This window comes from Canis lupus, chromosome 18 (genome assembly GCF_003254725.2).
Source record: "Canis lupus dingo isolate Sandy chromosome 18, ASM325472v2, whole genome shotgun sequence".
In the NCBI taxonomy this organism is placed as follows: domain Eukaryota; kingdom Metazoa; phylum Chordata; class Mammalia; order Carnivora; family Canidae; genus Canis; species Canis lupus.
In genome coordinates this window covers 12,633,261-12,653,577 of record NC_064260.1, presented here as the reverse complement: position 1 = coordinate 12,653,577, position 20,317 = coordinate 12,633,261, and the positions used below count along the sequence as shown (strand labels likewise).

Genomic DNA, 20,317 nt, shown 5'->3' with positions numbered 1-20,317 from the left:
CTAGAAATTGTGGAAGGTTTAAGGTAAACTAGCTTCAAATTGCTTTTTGGAATCATCCATCTAAAGGAGAAAGCCCCCCGAGTGCTTGCTTACCATTCCTTCTACTTCCTCACTGAATCCCTCCACAGGGGCGCATTCGCTGGCATGTCCGTAGCAGAAGCAATTTCCTCGAACCACCATGTCATAAACTGCGTAGTAATACTTCTCTCTGATTTCCATCCTGGAATCCAGAAGGTTATCTCCCAAAGTGTGTAGCTTCACAAACTTGATTCTCAAGTTGGTGATTTTTAAGAGATCTACGAAGGTCACCAAGAAGACGAAAAGTCTGAGCAAACGAGCAGGGCTTCTTTTGCAATTATACAGCCTCTCTTCTCTTTATAGAAAGGCACAACAAATAAAAACATAAGTTAGACGTTACCCCCTTGCATGATCTAGACGACCATACCAGTAATGCTTAACATAACGTGACAGACTCTGGAAGAAAGGAGGGTTATGATCTCCTCACCAGTGTAAAAAGAACATTGGGCTGTTTCAGGAAAAAGCATGAAAGCAGAGAAAATGAAGAACGCAGCTGCATGACTGCCAAAACCCATCGGCCCACAGTGATCTGAACTATTGCAATGCCATCATGTGCCCACAGCAACCAGTGTCGGCCCCAAAAGCAGAGGATTCCATTCAGGTAGGATAGGGTTTATCAACACACTCCAATTCTCTTCATTATTATAAGATAGTTAGGATCAAACATTTTTGTGTTAATTTTTGGAGAGAAAAATACTATCTGAAATTTCCCACCACATAGATGAAATTCACGTTGCTAAAACAGATTTAACACTATGGGGGGGGGGCACCTGGGGGCTCAGTGGTTGAGCATCTGCCTTCTGCTCAGGGCGTGGTCCTGGGGTCCTGGGATCGAGTCCCACATCGGGCTCCCTGCAAGGAGCATGCTTGTCCCTCTGCCTGTGTCTCTGCCTCTCTCTCTGCGTCTCTCATGAATAAATAAAATCTTTAAAAAAAAAATAATAACACTATGGAATAACCCCTACCTAGGGACAGAAGATCTCCACCACATTTTTACATGACATCAGAGTCCCCCCACTTTTTTGTTCTATTTTGATGTCTGTAGTATGACATAAGGATAAAGGAGCCTGGTATTAGGAGGTTGGTGCAAGTTGTTTTTTTTCCTAAATATTAAGTTACTTGTAGATCAATTTCTCTTATCTTTTCTTCTCCTTCCTGGGTCTATAGATGTATGCTTATCGTAGAAACTGGGCTACCATTTAGCTTCTATAGTCACGGGATAACTCAAGGGCTAACTGTTCATCCTTCTCCACCAGTGTTTTCATCAGTGACTAAGTTGCTCTTGTTGAAGTGGACCCCAAAAGACTCACTTGTCCATCAGTCCTCCCCTGTCCTATTTAGCCTAAAATTACTCCTGAGCTTTACTTTCATTTGTGCTGATGCATTCTCATTTCCAACACAGGACTACAGGGTGTTGGCCCCATGCATCAGAGACTTTCAAAGCCCAAATACAATCTTCACTACTTACAATACATGCATCGCTTACAATGAAGACTATAGAAATGGCTGTGGGTTGAAAGGGAAAGTCCGTGAGTCCATGCATTAAACTTAGGCTCTTTGTAAAATCAAAAACTAAACAGAGAAACCCGTGGTACTACTTAGCTGAATGGAATTTATGAATGCCAACATTTCCTCCTGCACAAATGCTCCTGCACAGAACGAGTACAAGCGCCTATTGACGAAAGGCCAGATGACAAAAGCCGAAGAACAGCTGGAGTATTTAGAAGCCCTTGAACCGATCTTTGTGGAAGCCCTCAGAAGAGCAAATGTGTGCCCTCCACTCTCTCCTAGCACAGTTAAAAACAACCGAGCCCTGTATGATGGACTTTTGGTGTGAGGCAAAATTCCCTTTTGAAGTAAGGCCCCAAGGTCCCAACAATAGGGACAACTAAAGAGACTTCAGTTGTTCCCTTGAACACAAAGTCAATCACAAGCATCATCAGTCAAAACTGATGCCTCTCGAATACAGAAATAGATTTTCTAATGCCATTTAGCAATGAAAGACAAGAGAATTGTCATGGCGGGGCATTCCCCAAGTCCCACAAATTTCACCTACAAAGGAGCCAACCATGAGTCCTCAGTCCTCTTAGGACTCCATGAGCAATCTGTCATGGAGCCCATGTGGACATTCCCCACAACTGGATTTTGAGAGCAGGGGGTGTGGGCCTCACAGCTCGCCCAGAAAAGGCATGGGGCTGGAGGTGCCATAAATATTTGCTTTATAATACAATGAATGAGTAAATTACAGACCAGAGATGGTCTGGGCTACATGTAAAATTAATTTAAGTTGGGGAAAAAGCACTTTTCTGGCAATATTTCCTGGATGTTTTCCAATTTACTCCTCCAAGTTTCACGCTGGGTGGTTCTATGGGGCCCTGGTTCCAAACAGGGTCATCCTCAGCTGGAACTATCAGCAAGAATCAGGCCTGCTTCTGCTCAGCTGACCACACCTTAGTAGCCGAAGAGCTACTCTCATCCCCTCCACTCTGAGGTACAGGACCAGGTCCATGCAAGACCCAGGCCACACTGGTGGCAACATCAAGACCAGCAGCTGCTTCAACTTGCTGAACACTTTCTGTATGGCAGGCATGTCTGGAGGTCATTTCTAGAACTCATTTTCCCTCCATAACGATGCTCAAGTCAATATTACTGTCTCTATGTATGGATGAGAAAAAAGAGCCTAAAAAAAAAAACAGGTTTAAGCAGCTCCTTGCTCAAGGTCACAGAGCTATGATCTGTTGGAACGGGAATTTAAACCCAGGTCTGTCATACTCTAAATCCCATTCTTTCAATTAGTGCATAATTTGCCTCCCAAGATGATCAAACTAATTTTCTAATAATAGAAGCATGGTTGTCACATGTTGGAAAGAGCCCTAAATTCAGAATCATAACATGGGTTCAGGATCTGTCACCTCACGTACACTATTCCAACTCTCTGAGCCTCAGTTTACTCATCTGTTAAATGGAAATACTACCCTCACCTTACTGAGCATATTGAGCATGGCCGACACTTCTGATTCCCACCTACCCACCCCCCCGCCCCGTACTCTTTCTTCTTTTCTTCCTTTGACAAGAAGAGTCCTAGGCAAGAGTGTGAGAAGGCATGTGGCCACCTAGCTAGAGAGGTTTCCCAGTGTGTCCTGAGGTTGGCCATGAACTAATTTTGGCCAACAGGATATGAACAGAGGTGATGTACGGCTTCTATGTCATTTGCCCTCTTCTTCCTCCCATTCCCATAGGTTAAGACAACAGCATGGTAGTGCCGATCCAGCTCCAACCATGTAGATAACGAAGACTACAAGACAGAAGGGACCTGGGTGGCCTAACTGCTAGGGTTGCCAGATATAGCAGTAAAAATATACGCTGCTCAGTTAAATTTGAATTTCAGGTAAACAATATTTTTTCAGTGAAGTCTGTCTCAAACATTACACAGGGCATAGTCACACCAATCACAAACGTTGCATGGGATATCCTTGTACTAGTCACAAATATTACATGGGATCTAGTCATACTAAAAAAAATAACTTGCTGTTTATCTTCAATTCAAATTTAACTGGGCATCATCCTTTATTTTATCTAGTAAGCTTACTTGTAGCAATTGAGCTACCCTTCTTCTCTGGAAAGCTCTCTTGATGATTTCATAAGAGAGAAATAAACTCCTATTTTATTTGAGTCACCGTATTTTGGGGGACATTTTGTTACAACAGCTTAATCTATACCCTAATTTACATATATATAAATATATATAATGTATTTATAAGAAATAGAATTTGAAATATAAAATGTTTATAGAACTTACATATATTACATTATTTAACATATATTTTATATATATTATACTGAAAAATAAAATAAATATGGTATTATGACCAGCATAATTGTTTGAATACTTATGACATAAATCTTTTACTCTAATCAAAACGTGTTCCCCATCAGCAAGGACTTTGATTCCTGCCAATTTTAGGAGCCTATGATTGGGTATTGTGGAGATAAAAAGAAATAAAGAGGGTGGATTTAGCACTGAATATTTAGATTCAGGGTAACAGTGCTCTGGGTAAGAGTTCTTCCATGATTGCTGTTTTCCATCAAAGCTTTTATTCGAAAACAAGCTTACTCTGTATCCTTGGACTATAAGGATCTTCTATTCTGAAAGCAGGATCTAAAGCACGAAATATCACCTAAAAATAGATATAAGAGTAATGGGTATTTTTGCAATGATCAAAAAGGATTTGTAAGTAGAATGTAAAACAAAAAAAGCAAACAAACCTCTCCCTCCGTTGAGGGTTCAATGTCGGAATAGCGAGAATCACAGATTATATCATCCACTTTCTTCATGGGGCCAGTGGAAATGCCTGGAAACGAGCTCTCGCAGTCATAGGCAAAGTATCTGTACACGCCCCAGGTTTTCCCAAAGTCAGATGATCGTTCTATCAGCATAGCGGCAGGCCGGAATGTCTAAAGGTGGGTTAGAAAAGACTCATTTCATGTTTTTTTTATTGGTAATCTGGTTTTTTTTTTTGTTTTTTTTTTTTTAATGTCAGATGAACATATCACTCAACTGTGCGCCACAAACCCTGACTGGTATTTGGGTTGTGGCTAGATTTCAAATACTTCAGGCTGTTCCATGGAGCCTCCTCCTGCAGGCAAGTGTTTAGCCTCGAAATGTTGCACTTTCTCCCACCCTAACAGAGATGAGTAAGCTGTTTCTCTTTAGGAGCTGATTATAAGTGGGACTGAATAGCAAAAACTCTTTGGTATAGGCAGTTGGCACCTGTTAGGCTACGGGCTTGTTCTTCATTTATTCATGTAATCATTCAACAGACGTGCAATGACTGTTGCTCAGTATCGGGCAGTGGTCTGCAGGCCACAGATGGCCCAATGAAGCACATAGGTATAAATCATTTACGATACAAAACCCCATAGTAGGGTCTCCTGCAGTGTGCTTCGAGGAAGGAGTAACAAACTCGCTATTCCACTCCCCAAAGAACTGAAACAGAGACTTAGACAGATGCTCGTACATGAATGTTCACAGCGGAGGTCACAATGGCCAAGAGGCAGAAACAACCCAAGTACCCATCAGAGATGAATGGATAAACCAAACACGGTATATACATCCAAGAGAGTATTCTTCAGCCATAAAAAAAAAAAAAAAAAAAAATTCGATACTTCCTACATCATGGATAAACCCTGAAACCATTCTACTAAGTGAAAGAAGGTAGACACAAAAGGGCAGATATGGTGTGATTCCACTTATAAAGGAAACATCTCAAATAGGCAAATACACGAGACAGAAAGTAAATGAGGGGTTTCCAGGGGCTTGGGGGAAGGGGGCCATGGGGAGTTATTGCTTAATGGGTAGAGTTTGGAGTTGGGGTGATGAAAAAGTTCTAGAAATACATAGTAGTGATGGTTGCATAACACTGCAAAGACACCTAATGCTACTGCACTGTATACTTGAAAATGGTTAAGAAGGCAAATTTTGGCTATTTTACCACATACACACACACAAAAGCTAGGGAATGCTCCAGAGCATTCCAGGCGTCAAAGTGGACCCTAAAAGGGTAGGTGTCTTCTGGGCAGTGGGTAGAGGTGGCTACAGGTGGCAGAAGAGGTTGGCGAGGGGAGGAAGGAATTAGTTGGCCATGCAAAGTGGTTTCCTTTATTTTTCTGCCACGAAAGGGAAACACTGAAAGATTAAGTGGACAGAATGAAATGGTCAGACTGTAATTTCAGCATGGTTCTCGGACATGGAAAAACAATAAACAAAACAAAACAACAAAAAAAAAGAAAAACAAAACAAAACAAAAAAACCCCCAAGAGACAAGGAAACCAAGTGAGAAGAAAAAAGAGGAAGGTCTTAACTTCAGCATTACAGCATGGACAGAGAGAAAGAGATGCAACAGGCTGCTCTGAAAATTTAGGGGACTTTGTAAAATATATTGAGTTGTACCTGCTGATCAATCAGGTTTCAGTGGAAAGGGAGAAAAGGAGAGAAACATGGGCACCTGAGCTTGGACAGTGGCGGGGGGCGACTGTACTGCTAACAGCAAAGCCACAGAAGAGAAGGAAGCCATCTGGTTTTGGACTGGTTACAAGTGAGACATCCACAAGGGGACGCCTACTAGACAACTGGAAGCTGGTCTGGCATCCAGCTGCATGAACAGAGCTTGAACCATGGATTTGGGAATCACTGTTGGCGTGCAATATTTGAAACCCCCAAAGATATGATTCCCCCCTCCACCAAAAAGTAAAGGGCAAGATTAAAGAGTCAAAGTCATTGCTCCAGAAAATGCATCAACACGGGACTAGCCAAAGAAGGAAAGAAAGTGGAGCCAGGAGCCTTCATTACATCATCTCTTAACCTCCTGTTACGGGCCGAATGGTGTCCTCCCCAAATTCTTATGTTGAAGACCTAATCCCCAGACCCTCAGAATGTGACTGTATTTGGAGATAGGGTCTTTAAATAGGTAATTAAAGCAGAATGACGTCTTACAGTGGGCCCTAATCCCTTGTCACTGGCATCCTTATAAGCAGCAGCAATTAGGATATGGACATGTCCAAGGGAAGACCAAGAGAAGAGAAAAGAAAGACTGCCATCTCCAAGCCAAGGAGAGTTTGGGCAGTGGAAGACATGTTCCAATGCAGGGGGTACAGAGGGCAGTTGGGCCGGCCCAGCAAACAGAACCCCAACAGATCCTTGCTTCTGAATTAAAACCAATGCTTGGAAGAAACACTCTAAATTTGACTGTTAATGGTGAGACTGGTACATTCCCAGGCCTCCTTCTGCCTTCCTTAATAATCTTGATGGCCTTTTTCACGGATAAAAAGAGATAAGGGTAAGAAAACGGAACGTCACATTTTCAGATTCTTTGACTTACTACTTGCTTGGGTTTTTTCATTTTTATCTATTCCAGAATATAAGAAAATGATAGTTGATTAAACTCGAGAGTATGAGATGAAGGGTTTTTAAGTAAGAAGAAAAAAAAAAAAAAAACAATAATTAACTCAGCCATCAGACCTGCCTCCTGGATGGTGACACATGGGGACAGCCCAGCCTGATGTCTCTGTATCAGAAGTGAGCAGAGGAAAAGCCTTACAGCAAGTGCTGGCTGTGCCTCCTTCTCCCTCCCTTCTGGAAGCTTGAGTCCCAAAAGGCCACTGACGAGTTATCCAATTCCTTGTGGATGGAGTTAGCAAGCTGCTGGAACCCAGGACAACACTCGTCTGTTCAGAGTGGAGGCCCTTCACCCTCTTCGCTTACGCATCAACCTGCTACCTCTGAATTTATACTCAATAAAAAGAGCCACGATTTTGGAAACAGCGTGTATATATTTCATAGATTTCACTGGTGCACGAAAACCCAATCCACCTAAGCCAGCAGCTACCTCCATGGCCAACGTGTGTTCTTCACCACCACCTGCTCCTGCCCTGGCTCCTGTCGCTCTATCACCACGCTCCTGCTTCCACAGCTTGGACATCCAAGAGACCTTTGCTTCATCCCATTCCTTGCCCTCCCTTCTATTGTTCTGCTTCTTATCCTTCTCCGATTTGTGGCTGAACCTTTGATTCCAAATGGCCCAACTGAGGACTCTCAGGAAAGTGGATGAGGAATCTCCAAGGCAGTCGTGGAAGTGGAGGGTAACAGTATGGTAGCAAGGGGATCGTGTGTGATTTGAAAAAGCATTTCTGGTGATACTTCCGGGACGAACTGGCTTCAGGGGTGGCTCCTTCCTACATGAGAGCCAGGCCCGGGTGCGTGAACAGCAGGTGCTCTCCAAGGTGAGCCCCCCATCAACACAGACATCAACAGGGGCCTCCCCATGAGCCTCGGTTCTCATGGTCCCAGGCCCTCCTCTGTTTCCTCTCACCACCTTCCTGAAATCCAGTCTCATTTCCTTGTCAATGGCTCCCTGTTTCCTATACAGTTCACACCCCTTAGCCAGCAGGCCCAGTCCTTCTGTCATCTGACTCCCCTTCCCCCCCACCTCCCCCACCCCTGCCTTAAGGCACATCTACACCTAAGAAACCCTGTGTGAACTGTCCACCACCAGGGCTTTGCTCTCAGACGGTGTCCTCTTGGCAGAATGGTTTTTCTTCCACGTCCTCCCACTGAGATCCTGCTCAGCCCTCCTGGCCCGGGTCACATAGAGCCCCAGACCTCTCCTCATGAAGCTTTCTCCTTTATCCCAGGCAAGGATTTATCTCCCCCCTCCTCCGTGCCCAGAATGGACACTGTCTGAACTTCTGCTAGGGCACTTAGCACACTCCATGATAGAAATTATTTGCAAGTCTACGTTCCCTCCTTTTAGTAGATGGGAAGGTCTTGGAGAAAAGCAATGGTGGTATCTTTAAAATCTCCCATAGGACCTAGGGCAGTTTCTTACAAACAGAAGAGGGCTGAATTCCTTTATCCACTTACTCATTCAGTAAATATTTGTAGAGTAAGCACTATCTGCTAAGCATCAGCATATGTAAAAATGATCGCATGCCGTTCATGTGCCAGGTAGCAAGATTACGCCTATTCCCGGAGCAGAGGCCCAGGTCACCCAACCCTAGAGTAGAGGTGTTCTTATTCTTCCGTTCTTCCTTCCAAAGAGGAAGCTCTGGCCACACGGGCCAGTAAGGGGCAGAATGGGGACTCATACCCAAGCCTGTCCAACCTCCTGGATGTCACTTTTCACACGTGAGCTAGAATCCAAAGGATGAGTTTTCTCTCACCAGCTCCAGTCTGGCAACTCGTACCCATTTCCTCATGTCTCACCACCTCCTGTTTGACCTTCTGCACTTGTGTGCGCAGTTTCATCTTTGGCCCATTGTACCCATTTGAATGACTATTTAACTACAGACTATGTACCCAAAGGACCTCTGGATGTACAGAAACTCAGAACTACCCATGTAGGCAAACAACAGATGCCCTTTCTGAAGTAAAAGATAGGACCATCAACATGAGTGACGATAAATTTTGTGTATTTTTAGGTGTCACATAACATGAAGGCAACATTGTCCTGCATGGCTGAGTTTTACTTCTAACGGCCATGCTCAGGGGTTAATGAAGGGAGGAGGCACAGTGTTGAGTTGCTTCCTGAAAGCACCCCCCACTCCTGCACCCACCCCCTCCCCACCTTCCCCAGTATCAGGTGTCACCGTGTAAACTTTCCTCTCCATCAGCAACAGGACCTCTGGGGGGGATGGGCAGGGGATGAGTGGTTCAGGCCTGGGAACCAGCAGTCCACCATCCCTCCTAGTCATGTTCCGACTTCCGTGCCCATCCATGCTCCCTGGCCTCCGGGCTTTGGTAGAGGACACGGTAGGACTTCCATGGCTACCCACACACATGGTAAAGCTACCCCTGGCACCTTTTCCTAATCTGAGAGGGTACAGATAAGGCCCCCTACTCCAACCAAAAACTACTCAAAGTGATTTTAATCTGAGAAGCAATAGGTAAATTATGGGTATTATGTGCATCAACATGTACTTTAAGCCATGTGAAGTCTGTCATTTCCAGGCAGCTGCTTATGAAGAAACAAAGGGACTTTGTACAGAGAAATTCCCTAGCCCCGGAGTCAATTTACATCTCTAAAAGAAAAAGGATGAGAAAATCCACATTTAAGAAGGCATACACATTTCTTAAGGAATGGTAAAACTGTTCCCACAAATTTTGCAAACCCTTGCAAATGAAAGATAATACACTTTCTTTTCAGTTACCAAGCTCGGCATTAAAACATCAACACAGGGATCAGGGATTTACTCTCCAGATGTTTTATTGTGGTTTGGGAGAGAGTCAAAACTGCCTCTCTCCGTGGGGAAATAAAAAGAGATCTAATTAAAAGTTTACAGTTGAATTACCTTAGAATAGAGGCGCTCTCTCTCCTTCTTGCCATGAAGATAGAGTATTTGTTAAACACAGTTATTCATGCCCATCTTAAAAAGCCGCTCAATTATCCCAATTTATGGCAACAATAATATTTAAGTTCCCATTTAGGCCGACTCACAACAGACATCCATACCAAAAAGGGAATTACACCGTGCTCTCAACGTGTCATTTGAGAGAAAGCTACAAGCTCCTTACCTTGAAAGTCATGATGAGATGAGTAAAATGGAATTCTGCTTCCAAATCCAGTTGGATAGTTACATTTTCCACGCCTACAGGAGATTTTTTAGAAATAAAAAAGGAAATGGTAAGGTAAACAGGGCTATCTGTGAACAGTTGGGATGATTTTCTTAAATTCTCCTCATGCCCCTCCCTAAAATCCTCCTTGCATTCTCTCTGGATATGAAGCTGAAAACTTGGTTTGGGTGGTAAGGCACAAAATCAGAAGGATTCTCCGGTTTTCCCCAAGTCATTCCAGAGATCGCCATATTGAATCTACTCACCAGAACAAGACATCTCACAGGATGCCTCTAGTTACTAGCAAGTAAGACAGCTTTTGCTGAGGAAAAAAGTAAAACATCTTCCCAATCCTCCAAGCCAAGCGACTCTCCAAGGAGAAGGGGGGGGGGGGGTCACTTCCTGTGCACAGTAGGGGTTCAGCTTGCAACCTAAAGCAGGGGACCTGATCCTCCTCCAGGAAAAACACAAATATTCCTTTTTTTAAATGCAGCCGCAAAGAAAATAAATAAGAGTCTACCACACATATTAGTTATGCTCCCATTTAGAAAGACCTATCCCTGATGGGGAAGCCTTTGGATGCATCACCACAACGGAGAGACAATGCCAGAGACAAAGAATCGGCCAAATAAATAAACTGGCCCAGAACAAATACTAACATCTTCCCTTTCAGGGGGAAGCCTGAACAAACAAATGAGCCTTTGCACCATGCCCCGAGGGTCGGTCAGTCCCACGTTAACACACTAAAAAGGCCACTGGAATTCCAGAGACTGAAAGTACCTCCTCCTCTCTAATACCTCAGGCCCTCCAGCCTGCCAGTTTGCTAATGGAGACCTCTTGCATGTTTCCTGTGCTTGAGAGAGCTTTTGGGGTCCACCTTCTAGAGCAAAAGAAGTCTTAAAGCCAGGATGACAGGAATGTGTCAGAATGAATCATGTCAGGGGCTGGTGTATTTTCAGGAAACCAGTAGGACTTCTGAAATAAACTCTCCCACTGGAAAACTGCCAAGCCAATTGTAGGGGGTGAGTGGTGGTCACCGAAACGGATATGAGTTAGTTGGAATGTTAAAGAAAAACATTATAATCACACTAACTAACCTTATCTAACTTATTAAAAAGAGCCATATTAAAACCTGACTCTGGACATTTCGGAGTGAAATGTTAGCTCAGCCACTATGCGTCCTCTTCTCTCCCAGGCTTTTTAAAAAACCTGCCATATTTGTTCAAAATGAAGATAACAGAATAATGTAAAGTACAAACAAGACCGGTACCCTTTCTGTAACATAAGAACATACGCTGCAATGCGCGCCCTAAAAGCACATTCCATTTTAGATTTATAACCTGATAACGCATTACAGTTTTTTTAATATGGGAAGAAAAGTCCACAAGGAAAAGAAACAAGAGGATTCTTTCACGGGGTATTTGATTTGTGTCAGACCTAGAGAGAGATCATCAGGAAGGGGAGGTGAAAACTAGATTTACACCCCAAGCCTGGTTCTTTGACTGAACACTGATAATTTAATGCCACCACCTAAATCTCAACTTGGACAAAATCCACAGAAAATGGATAAAATCACATCCATAAAGAACAGGGTAGGAACAATCAGTCTGATTTTCTGAAGACCAGGCTTCAGCTGAACCTCCTCTAATCTCCTGTGACAGAGAATACAAGCCCCTCTACTCGAAAATCCGTCTTTCTGGCATTTGGCCTCTCTTGCTCCACAAATTCAAAGTTGCAGAAATTGATGAACTCCTGATGTGACCAAGAAAAACCCTCCCCTGGAAGTACAGCACGTGATGACCAGTTTTCCTGTCTATCAACTTGATGCTAAGGTTGAGGCGTCCTTCTAATTGTCTTTTCCCGTCACTGGAAGAATGCGGGCAGTCAGGACATACTCTTGCTGTTTGGAATAAGCTCTATGCTATTGCAGAAGTCTTCTGTGATTTAAGTGCAGAGTTACAGAAACTTCTCTTTCGCACTGAACGATCAACCCAGATAACCTCCCCTAAGAATGGATAACGCTCTAATCGACACATGTGCTCTGAAGAGCAGTCTGTCTCAGTCTAGTAACCAATGCAGTGCCAAGGCTGACCAATGAATAATCAGCCCTTCCCGGAAACCAATAGTCTTCTAGAAAGTAAGTGTAACCTCATAGTCAATGACAAGGAAGCCTATTAAGGGAGTTCCTCTTTACAGAGCGTTAACCGACAGCAAGCATCCGAATGCTTCCCAGGGGTAGGGCACACAGAGTAGAGATCCAGCAGAGTCCATGCTCTCGATGGCCAAGCCTAGGTACGCTTCTTGGAGATCCAGAATTCTCATAACTTTCTGGAGGGTCTAATGGTACCATTGCTACTTAAGAGACATAATAACTCTTCCTTTATGTCCCAAAGTTCAGCATTCAAGTTTGAAGCAAATGCAAAACTACCTGGGGCTTAGTTTCCCAGCGAAGTAACATCCCATTCGAAGAGTCTCCTAAACCCAAACCCAAAAGCAAAGAAGGGGAAAAGGGGCTGGATTCACATACTCACTAGAAAAATGGAGTTGGGGTCATATCCAGGTTGACAGAGTCTTTGAAAGATTACATCTAGTGCTGATTCATTGTACTATTACTGAATTTTCTCTAGATGGAAAAGGCGGTGGTGGTAAGATAGGGGCTGGTTCTGTCCTTTCCTCAGGGGTTTGATCAAAATGGAAGATGCTCTATTTTGTGGAAGATTAAGGGCCATGCAAGGCCTTCTCACACAACCAACAGATATATCTTGCCCCCACATAGATTCCCCTGGGATGAGGACTACGAAATACCCCTCTGGTCTAGCATGAAAGACTGCTTGCTCATAGAGAGTGCATGTTGCAGGAAGAAAGACCAGATTTTCCCCAGAAAAGTTAGTGCTTCAGGCAGTAAATCTGCCAAAGGCCATAATTATAGGGCAGAGAAACCAATCAAGATGACCAATACCCAGGACCTGTAAACCCCTTCCAGGTGACCAATCACACTCCATGGAACTTGTTTCCACACCAACCACATACCATTTTCAGATTGCCACCAAATCTTAAGGCGGTTTGGAGCAAATGTAGTGACCACATTTTCAATGAGATGACTGTCAGGATTGAGGGTCTCGTGATAAGGATCTTGTGAATTGCAGATGAAGCATTTTTTGTCCTCCTGGAAGAAAAGTGAGTTTCATGAGTCTAAGCAGCAATCATTCTTACACACACACACACACACACACACACATCCAAAATTAAGCCCACAGTACAAGAATCACACGTACTTGCTTCAAGAAAAATCCACGTGTCAAAATTACTTATGTGACATATAATAGGCCTTTAGCTTTTTAGCTTATGGAGTATGAATGACTTTTGAAAATCTCCTCCACTCTTGTAAATTCAAGGTCAAAAGTAAAAGCAGGCATTGTTTCCACAAACTACTAATTTAATCGAAATGAAATTTCAAGGCATAAGCCTTCCTCTCCACGAAAAGCTAGAGAAGCTTACTCTTCAAGTTAAATGCAGAAGAGGTATTAGAGTTTTTGCTGACATAAAGCAAACGGAAAAATGAAAAGGAAAGAAAAAAAGAACAATTCCTTTGGCCTGATTATCTAAAACCTACATAAGGCAGAGGCCAAGTATTAGGCAGATGTATTTAAGAAGCTTTGGGAAATACAGAACCAGTTTTCTCAGCTTCTGCTCTGCCCCAGCACTGAATCTGTGGCTGCAGCTTGTTGTAGGCAAACCTACAAACCGCTCAGAATATTTAGAAGTGGGTACCAGGCTGTCTTGCTGTATTGGAAGCACTGAGACCAATTCAAAGAGCGTCAACACGGACCTCAATAAAGCTCAGAATGGCATCTACAGAGAGCCACAGGTATCTCACATTTAAGCAGGGATGATATTCTGATAAGGACGCTATCAACAGATTGTACTTCTAGGTCTGTATTTATTTAGCTATTGGTTATCCTCTTCCTTCCAAAAGGATTTAGGGACTAGCAAGATGTACTAAGAAAAAGAGAGAAAAAGAAGTCAGGAATTCAATGAGACCCTGGACAAAATACTTAAGATTCCTGCCTCGATTTTCAGACCCATTAAATGTTTGAGAGAAGTGCACACCCAGTCCCTTTCTTTAGGCTCTGATATCTGTAAAGAGCACTCCACACTTCCATGGCTAATCACATCAACCAGAGAGTCTGCCTCTACTTGGCTTTTAAGACAAATGCTGCAAATTCTCATTCTGGTCAAAGCCGGTTTCAGAATTTGGTGATTCATTTACAGGATATCCTCGCCTCTGAGGTAAATGTTAACATAATATTTTAGGTAAAATGTACATGCTAATATTAGACAAGGTAATGTCGACTGCCTTCATTAACTTGTAGTCAAGGAAACTAATACCAGAACAATTACCAGAACTTAAAAAAAGTTTAATTATAGCCACCCTCCTAATCAGGAGGAAGCAGTCTAGACATCTCCGTATAAACCTGGAAGCAAATGAGCAGAATCCACTTTACCGCATTCCTTTGGTTTAATTTATCAGGTCTCCAGTCTCTGCTTTGTAAAAGTGACTCCATTTTAAGGCATCCGTGGTACAAACCACACAACACTGACCTACTCGCAAAGGACAGGGACACAGCTAGGTAGAGAGACCAAAATTGGAGGGATCAGCTCTGGCACTTGCCCTGCATGTTAGACTAGTTGCCTTTTGCTTGCTTTAGAGACCAGAAATACCGGTCTACTTTAACAAACAAAACAAAACAAAAAAACAAAAAAAAAAAAATTTTTTCATGGAAAAAGCTTCTGATTCGAAGCAGTTTGTTTTGGGTCCTTTGTTTTGTTGTTGTTTTTAAAATTAGTTTTGACTTTGCAAAAACGTGACCTTTGAAATCTATGATCGAGGCACCCTGAAATTTCATTTTGGTTCTCCTCTATCAGGGTACCATGGCAACCAGGGCATTTTTGAAAAAGTATCTAATAGAGGCAGGTGGGGAACAGCAGCACATGAGAGAAAATCAGGTTCAGTGATTGGAGTGACCTTGCAAGGTGTCTCTGCGCGGCCATACCCTTTATCCAAAGGAAACAGGAAAAACCCAAGATCACCACTCAGCGTAAGAAAGAAGAGGATAAACTATGTTTTATGCACATTTCCAAGAAGGTCAGATTTAAAATAAAGACAAAACCAAGAACACTCAGGACTTTTGAAGTCTCTGGGTCAGGATTCTGGGCAGGGGCCAGGTCTGCCTGCAGCCCGGCCTTTCCATACTGACTATACCCTTGGTGGAGGCGGCAGGAAATGTTTAGCGGATACAACTGTGCAAACTGAAATGGTGGAAAAAAAAAAAGGGGGGGGGGGAGGTGAGCAACCAGTCTAATCCCGGGACTCCCCGACTGGCTGCGCTTCCTCTCTGGCTGGCGGGCAGGATGTGGAGTCCCCAGGGCCCGGCCCCTAGGTCGCGCGCGGCAGGAGGAGGCGCGCAGAGCCTGGAGCTGGATCTCCGCCCTCACCTGGAGGTGGCTGACGATACAGTAGGGCTCCGGCTTGTGCAGCCCGCACGTCGAGGTCACCGAGAGCCTCTGTGCCCGGCCGATGAGAAGGTCGCCGGTGGCGGGGTAGCAGCTGCCCTCCGCGCAGCCGTAGCTGAATTCGGGTTCTTGAGCGCGCACCTGGGCTCCGCACAGGGCTGTGGAAAGGGCAGGCGACGGGGCAGGTGGGGGCGAGGGCACAGGAAGGGAGCGAGCCCGAGCAAAAGGAACAAGCAGGGGTGGGAACAGAGCAGGTTAGTTGGAAAGCAGAACGCACAGGAAAGAGGCACACGGGGAAGATGAGCGAGGGACGGGCCGGGACGTGGAGAGGGCTCGGGGAGAGACACGATGTCACGCTTGTCCAGCAGCCCTGGACCGCATTCCCGGGTGACCCACGGACACCCAAGCCCACCCAGATCTGCACCCCCGGGGGGGGGGCGGCTCCAGCCGCAAACGGCAGCCGCCTCGATGCGCCTGTGCCTGGACCTGCGCTCAGGGAGGCGAGAGCCCAAAAACCCACGCGCGCGCGGTCGGTGGTGAGCGCACGAGCCTCGGTGCACGCGGCAGCCTGTGCATCTTCGGTGCGAAACCGTGTGTGCGCGCGCGTGTGCGGGTGTGCGTGTGTGCACGCTCGGGGGTCCCGGGCGCTCCGCGGGGTCGAGGCAGCGGGACTCGCAGGGGGGCGCCGCTTCCCCGGCAAGGGGCGCGTGGACGAGTCCCTGCGGCTTTGGAGCCGCTTCAACGCTTCGTCATCCCCGGGAAGCACCCGGTCCAGCTGTTTCTGGCGCCATCCGGGGGCCAACGGCGATGGTTAATTGAAGCCACATGGCCCCAGTCTGTTCCCGGGGCTGAGCCTGCGCTCAGCCCGAACACCTCGCCGGGAACGGGGCTCCGGGGGAGCCCTCGGCGGCAAGCCCCCCCCCCCCCGCCCCGGGAAGCCTGCGCCCCGCAGGGAGGGCCGCGCCGGGGTCTCGGGTCTCTCCGGGGGTGCGGAGCCCGGAGCGGGGCCGCGGGAGCCCGGGTCTGGGCGCGCAGCCCCCGGGATGCGGCTCCGCGGCGATCGTCGCGCGCCGACCTCCGCCGCCACCAGCCCGTCTCCGACCCTCCAGGCCCGCCGGGAGCCGGGCAAGCGGCCTCGGGGGTCGCCCTCCCGTCCGAGCCCCCCGCGCCCCGCCCCGCCCCGCCCGCGGAATTACCTAAGAAACTGAAAGCGAGCACCTGGAGCGGCCCCATGGCAGCGCCTGCAGCCGAGGCCGCGCGGGGCGGAGGGGAGCACGCGCCGCCGCCCCGGTCCCCGCTCGTCCTCTCTGGAGAGGTGGAAGGAGACGGAGGGGGAAAGAAACAGAAAAAGGGCAAACGTTCAGAGAGAGAGGAGGGGCCCGAGCCTGTGCTGCCGCCCCGCGGAAGCGGGCCGGGGTCCGCAGGGGTCGCGCGGCCACCCGGTCCTCCCCACCGGCCGCGCGAGCGCCGTCCCCGCCGCCGGCAGCCCGAGCCCAAAGAAGGGAATTAGAAAGTTTCGCCTCGGGAGGAACCGGGGGAGGCGCCTCCGCTCATGCGCACACGGAGCAGGGGCCGAGGGGGCGGGCGGCGGCGGCGGCGGCGGCGGCCGGGCGGGGAGGGGGTGAGGCCGGGGCCACCCTCCCACCTCCCGGGGCGCCGCTTTTGTTTTAAGGCCGCGCCTGCGGTGGCCGCGGGCTGCGCGCTCTCCCGGGGGCGGGGGGGGGAGGCTGCGGGGCCGCCCCCGGGGGCGCGTGGCCGATGTAGGTGCGGGGTGCGGGCGCCGGCGGGGGGGCGGCGTCGGGGCGGGTGTGGGGTGCAGGGTGCAGGGTGCGGGGCGCCGGCGGGGGAGCGCTGCGGGGCCGCCCCCGGGTGCAGGCGGCGAGGGGCCGGGGGTGCGCGCGGGGGGCGGCCGGTCTGGGGGCGCGCGGCCGAGGTGGGGGCGGGGTGCGTGGCGCCGGCTGCGGGGCCGCCCCGGGGGCGCGCGGGGGGCGGCGGCGTCGGGGCGGGTGGCGGAGGTAGGTGCGGGGCGCGCGGCGCCGGGGGAGGGGAGAGGAGGGGAGGGGAGGGGGGCCGCGGGACCTACCGCGCGCTGGGGCGTTCACACTTGCAAGGAGTGAGTCACGGAAGGGCACCGGGGAAGGCGGGTTAACCCTTTGGAAAGAGAGGGTCGACCTGTGAGGCTTGTTGCGGAGAAGGAAGGGCACCGGTGTCCCCGGGCTCGGCCGCCGCGACGTCTCCAAGTGTCCAGGCGGCGGCGGGGGAACCGCTCTTCCCCGGGCTCCCTGCGCGCGCATCTGTTCGGGACCCGCCGGTGGCCCCTGCCACCCAGGTGGCCGCCGCATTGGATTACCCACCTGATTCCTTTTTTTTTTTTTATCTCCTTCTTGCTGTCATTCAGGGAATTTCTCCAATGACACTACTGTTGGTGAGGCCTTTTCCCATCTCACCGTGACAGGGTTGATTCACGCACGCACGAGACACAACCGCCAAAGCGCCACCTCGGCAGCTCTAGAGAGGAGCTAACTCCACGGTAGACAAGTCGGGGGGTGGGGTGGGGTGAGCACTGCGTGCCACCCGTCTGGTTCCATCTGGTTAATGCAGAAGCTCACCCAGCTCCCGGGGGTTGGGGCGGGAAGAGAGGCTGGCGTAGGGCCACCCTTCCAGTGACAGCCCGATTCTGCTGCCCTAGCAGAGGATGGAGTCAAAGCTGGGGTTGTGGCAAAAGTGCCCTGCGTGTGGGGAGCCCCGCCAGTTGCCAGTCCAGTCGGGAATCTGCCTGTTTTTAGTCCCCCGCCCCGGGGGAGGGGAGAAGGGTTTAAGTGGCTAGTTGGTCGGCGTTTAACTTCACTGCAATGAAGTAGGGCCCAGGGAAAGTTTAATCATTAGACCGCAGAGTAAAGCTGCTTTATGGGTTTCTAAACCTTCTCTGTGCGGCGGGAGGCAGGAGCCTCAGGTCTTGGTGATACATTAATTATTCACTAAATCAGCACTTGCCCTGTTGCAGCCCCAGGAGAGGTTTGCCTCCAAGCAACAATGTCCAGGCTCCCAGGTGCTGGCTGGAGGGGCCCGACCACACAGAGAAAGCAGGTGCCGTCGTGAGCCTTTAACATCGCAACGGAGGGTCTGCAGAGCTTAATTAAAAAAAATATTCGGAGGCAGTTGCTTCTCCCCCCTTGTTGAGCTCTTTTTTTTTTTTTTTTTTCCTTGTTGAGCTCTTAATACCCTGGGCCAAAGTTGCTTATTAGTTTTTCATCCGTACACATGGCAAGCGTCGTTCAGTTCTGCCTCTTGCAGGAGCCTGGCTTCTGCTTTGACCTCGGCTGAGCCCTCCCTCCCTCCCTCCCTGCTACTCAGCAGTGATTTTTGTCCCTGGGCAGTGTCTTCTCGTAGATTGTAAGGAGTTAACCCTTCAGCACCGTTCTAAAGCCCAGGGCTCTGACCACCTCACTCTCGGGCAAACAACGTTACCGAGAAAGTTAGGAGGCTTGTCGAGGGTTTCCTAACACGTATGTGCAGGGGATAATGTGTATCATACACATGCACGGTCCAACCATTCCATCTGAGTTTGTCTGTCTCCATTCCCCATCCCGGAATGTACTTCTGTTCTGGAAGTGTGTGCCCTCCTCTGCCCTCTTAAGGGCACTGCTCTCACATGTAAACTGCTCGATTTATGCATCTTAAGGGAAAAAAAAAAAAACAAACACAAAACCTGTCTCTATTCTCTACACTTCTTTCCTCCTCTTGACTTCTTAACCCATGTGCTTGAATGGCTAGTCTGCTCTTCTGTTTCCTCTTGGTTGCTCATTCCATCGTAATAGGACCTCCATCTCCACCTGTGGTCCCAGTGAGGACCACGGACCCTCTAACCGCCAAGCACAGTGGTCTTTTCCCTACTGGTCTCTTTGTGGCTTATCTCACATGATCACTCCCTTCTTGAGACTTTTTTTCCTTGACTTCCAGGACACAATTCCAAAATTTTCCCATAGGACTTTGACTCCCCCCTCTCCCACTTCTCTTTCCCTTAAACATAGATGCTCCGAAAGGAGCTTCTTTTCCCTCTAAACAGTCTCATTCATGCCCCACCTCCCCACACCTTAGCCTTGGTACTTCCTACATCTGTAACTCTAGCTCATACCTTGCGTGCAGTTTACGTCCAATTTCTAACAGCCTATTGAGTAGCTCCACTTTGATGGCCCATAAGTACCTGCCTTGCAAAACTGAACTTGTCTTCCCACCCATCCTCTCTAGAACAAAAAATGTGTGCTATTTCTAATGTCTGTTATTGGCACTGTGCTCCACCTCTGCGCTCAGGGTGAGCCTGGGAACAGGACTAGCTATAGGATTTGTAGGGCCCAGTGCACGATGAAAATGAGCATGTGGGCCCTTTGTTTAAAAATTAATGGTTTCAAGATGTTGACAGAGCATTAAGCCAAGCCCCAGACCCTAAAGATTCCCACGTCTTTAAACCCAGCCCGGCCTAAGACTCATGTTGGACATTCCCCTCTCCTCACCTTTCCCTAGCACGAGGTTCCTGTCCTTTCTATTTTGCTGGCAGCTAGCCACCATATTCCATTGCTCTAACATCATCACCCTGCCCAACATCATCTGTCCTCACGT

The 20,317-nt window shown here is 47.9% G+C and overlaps 1 protein-coding gene across 2 annotated transcripts in view; it reads right to left on the bottom strand.

Moving 5' to 3' along the window:
• LAMB1 (laminin subunit beta 1) overlaps positions 1 to 18,388 on the bottom strand; it is a 70,604-nt gene extending 52,216 nt beyond the window's left edge. Inside the window, exons 1-9 of one of the 2 annotated variants that reach the window (XM_025449562.3) lie at positions 18,055 to 18,388; positions 17,784 to 17,851; positions 16,897 to 17,007; positions 15,683 to 15,858; positions 13,217 to 13,352; positions 10,148 to 10,221; positions 4,345 to 4,533; positions 4,193 to 4,256; positions 94 to 296 (exon numbers count right to left, since the gene is read on the bottom strand). In XM_025449562.3, the coding sequence (XP_025305347.1) occupies positions 94 to 296; positions 4,193 to 4,256; positions 4,345 to 4,533; positions 10,148 to 10,221; positions 13,217 to 13,352; positions 15,683 to 15,858; positions 16,897 to 16,933 (879 nt within the window). In that variant the 5' untranslated portion in view covers positions 16,934 to 17,007; positions 17,784 to 17,851; positions 18,055 to 18,388. Of the gene's footprint in view, positions 1 to 93; positions 297 to 4,192; positions 4,257 to 4,344; positions 4,534 to 10,147; positions 10,222 to 13,216; positions 13,353 to 15,682; positions 15,859 to 16,896; positions 17,008 to 17,783 lie in introns of both variants that reach the window. The other variant, XM_049096700.1, reaches the window with a different exon arrangement.
• Positions 18,389 to 20,317: the final 1,929 nt, after the last annotated feature.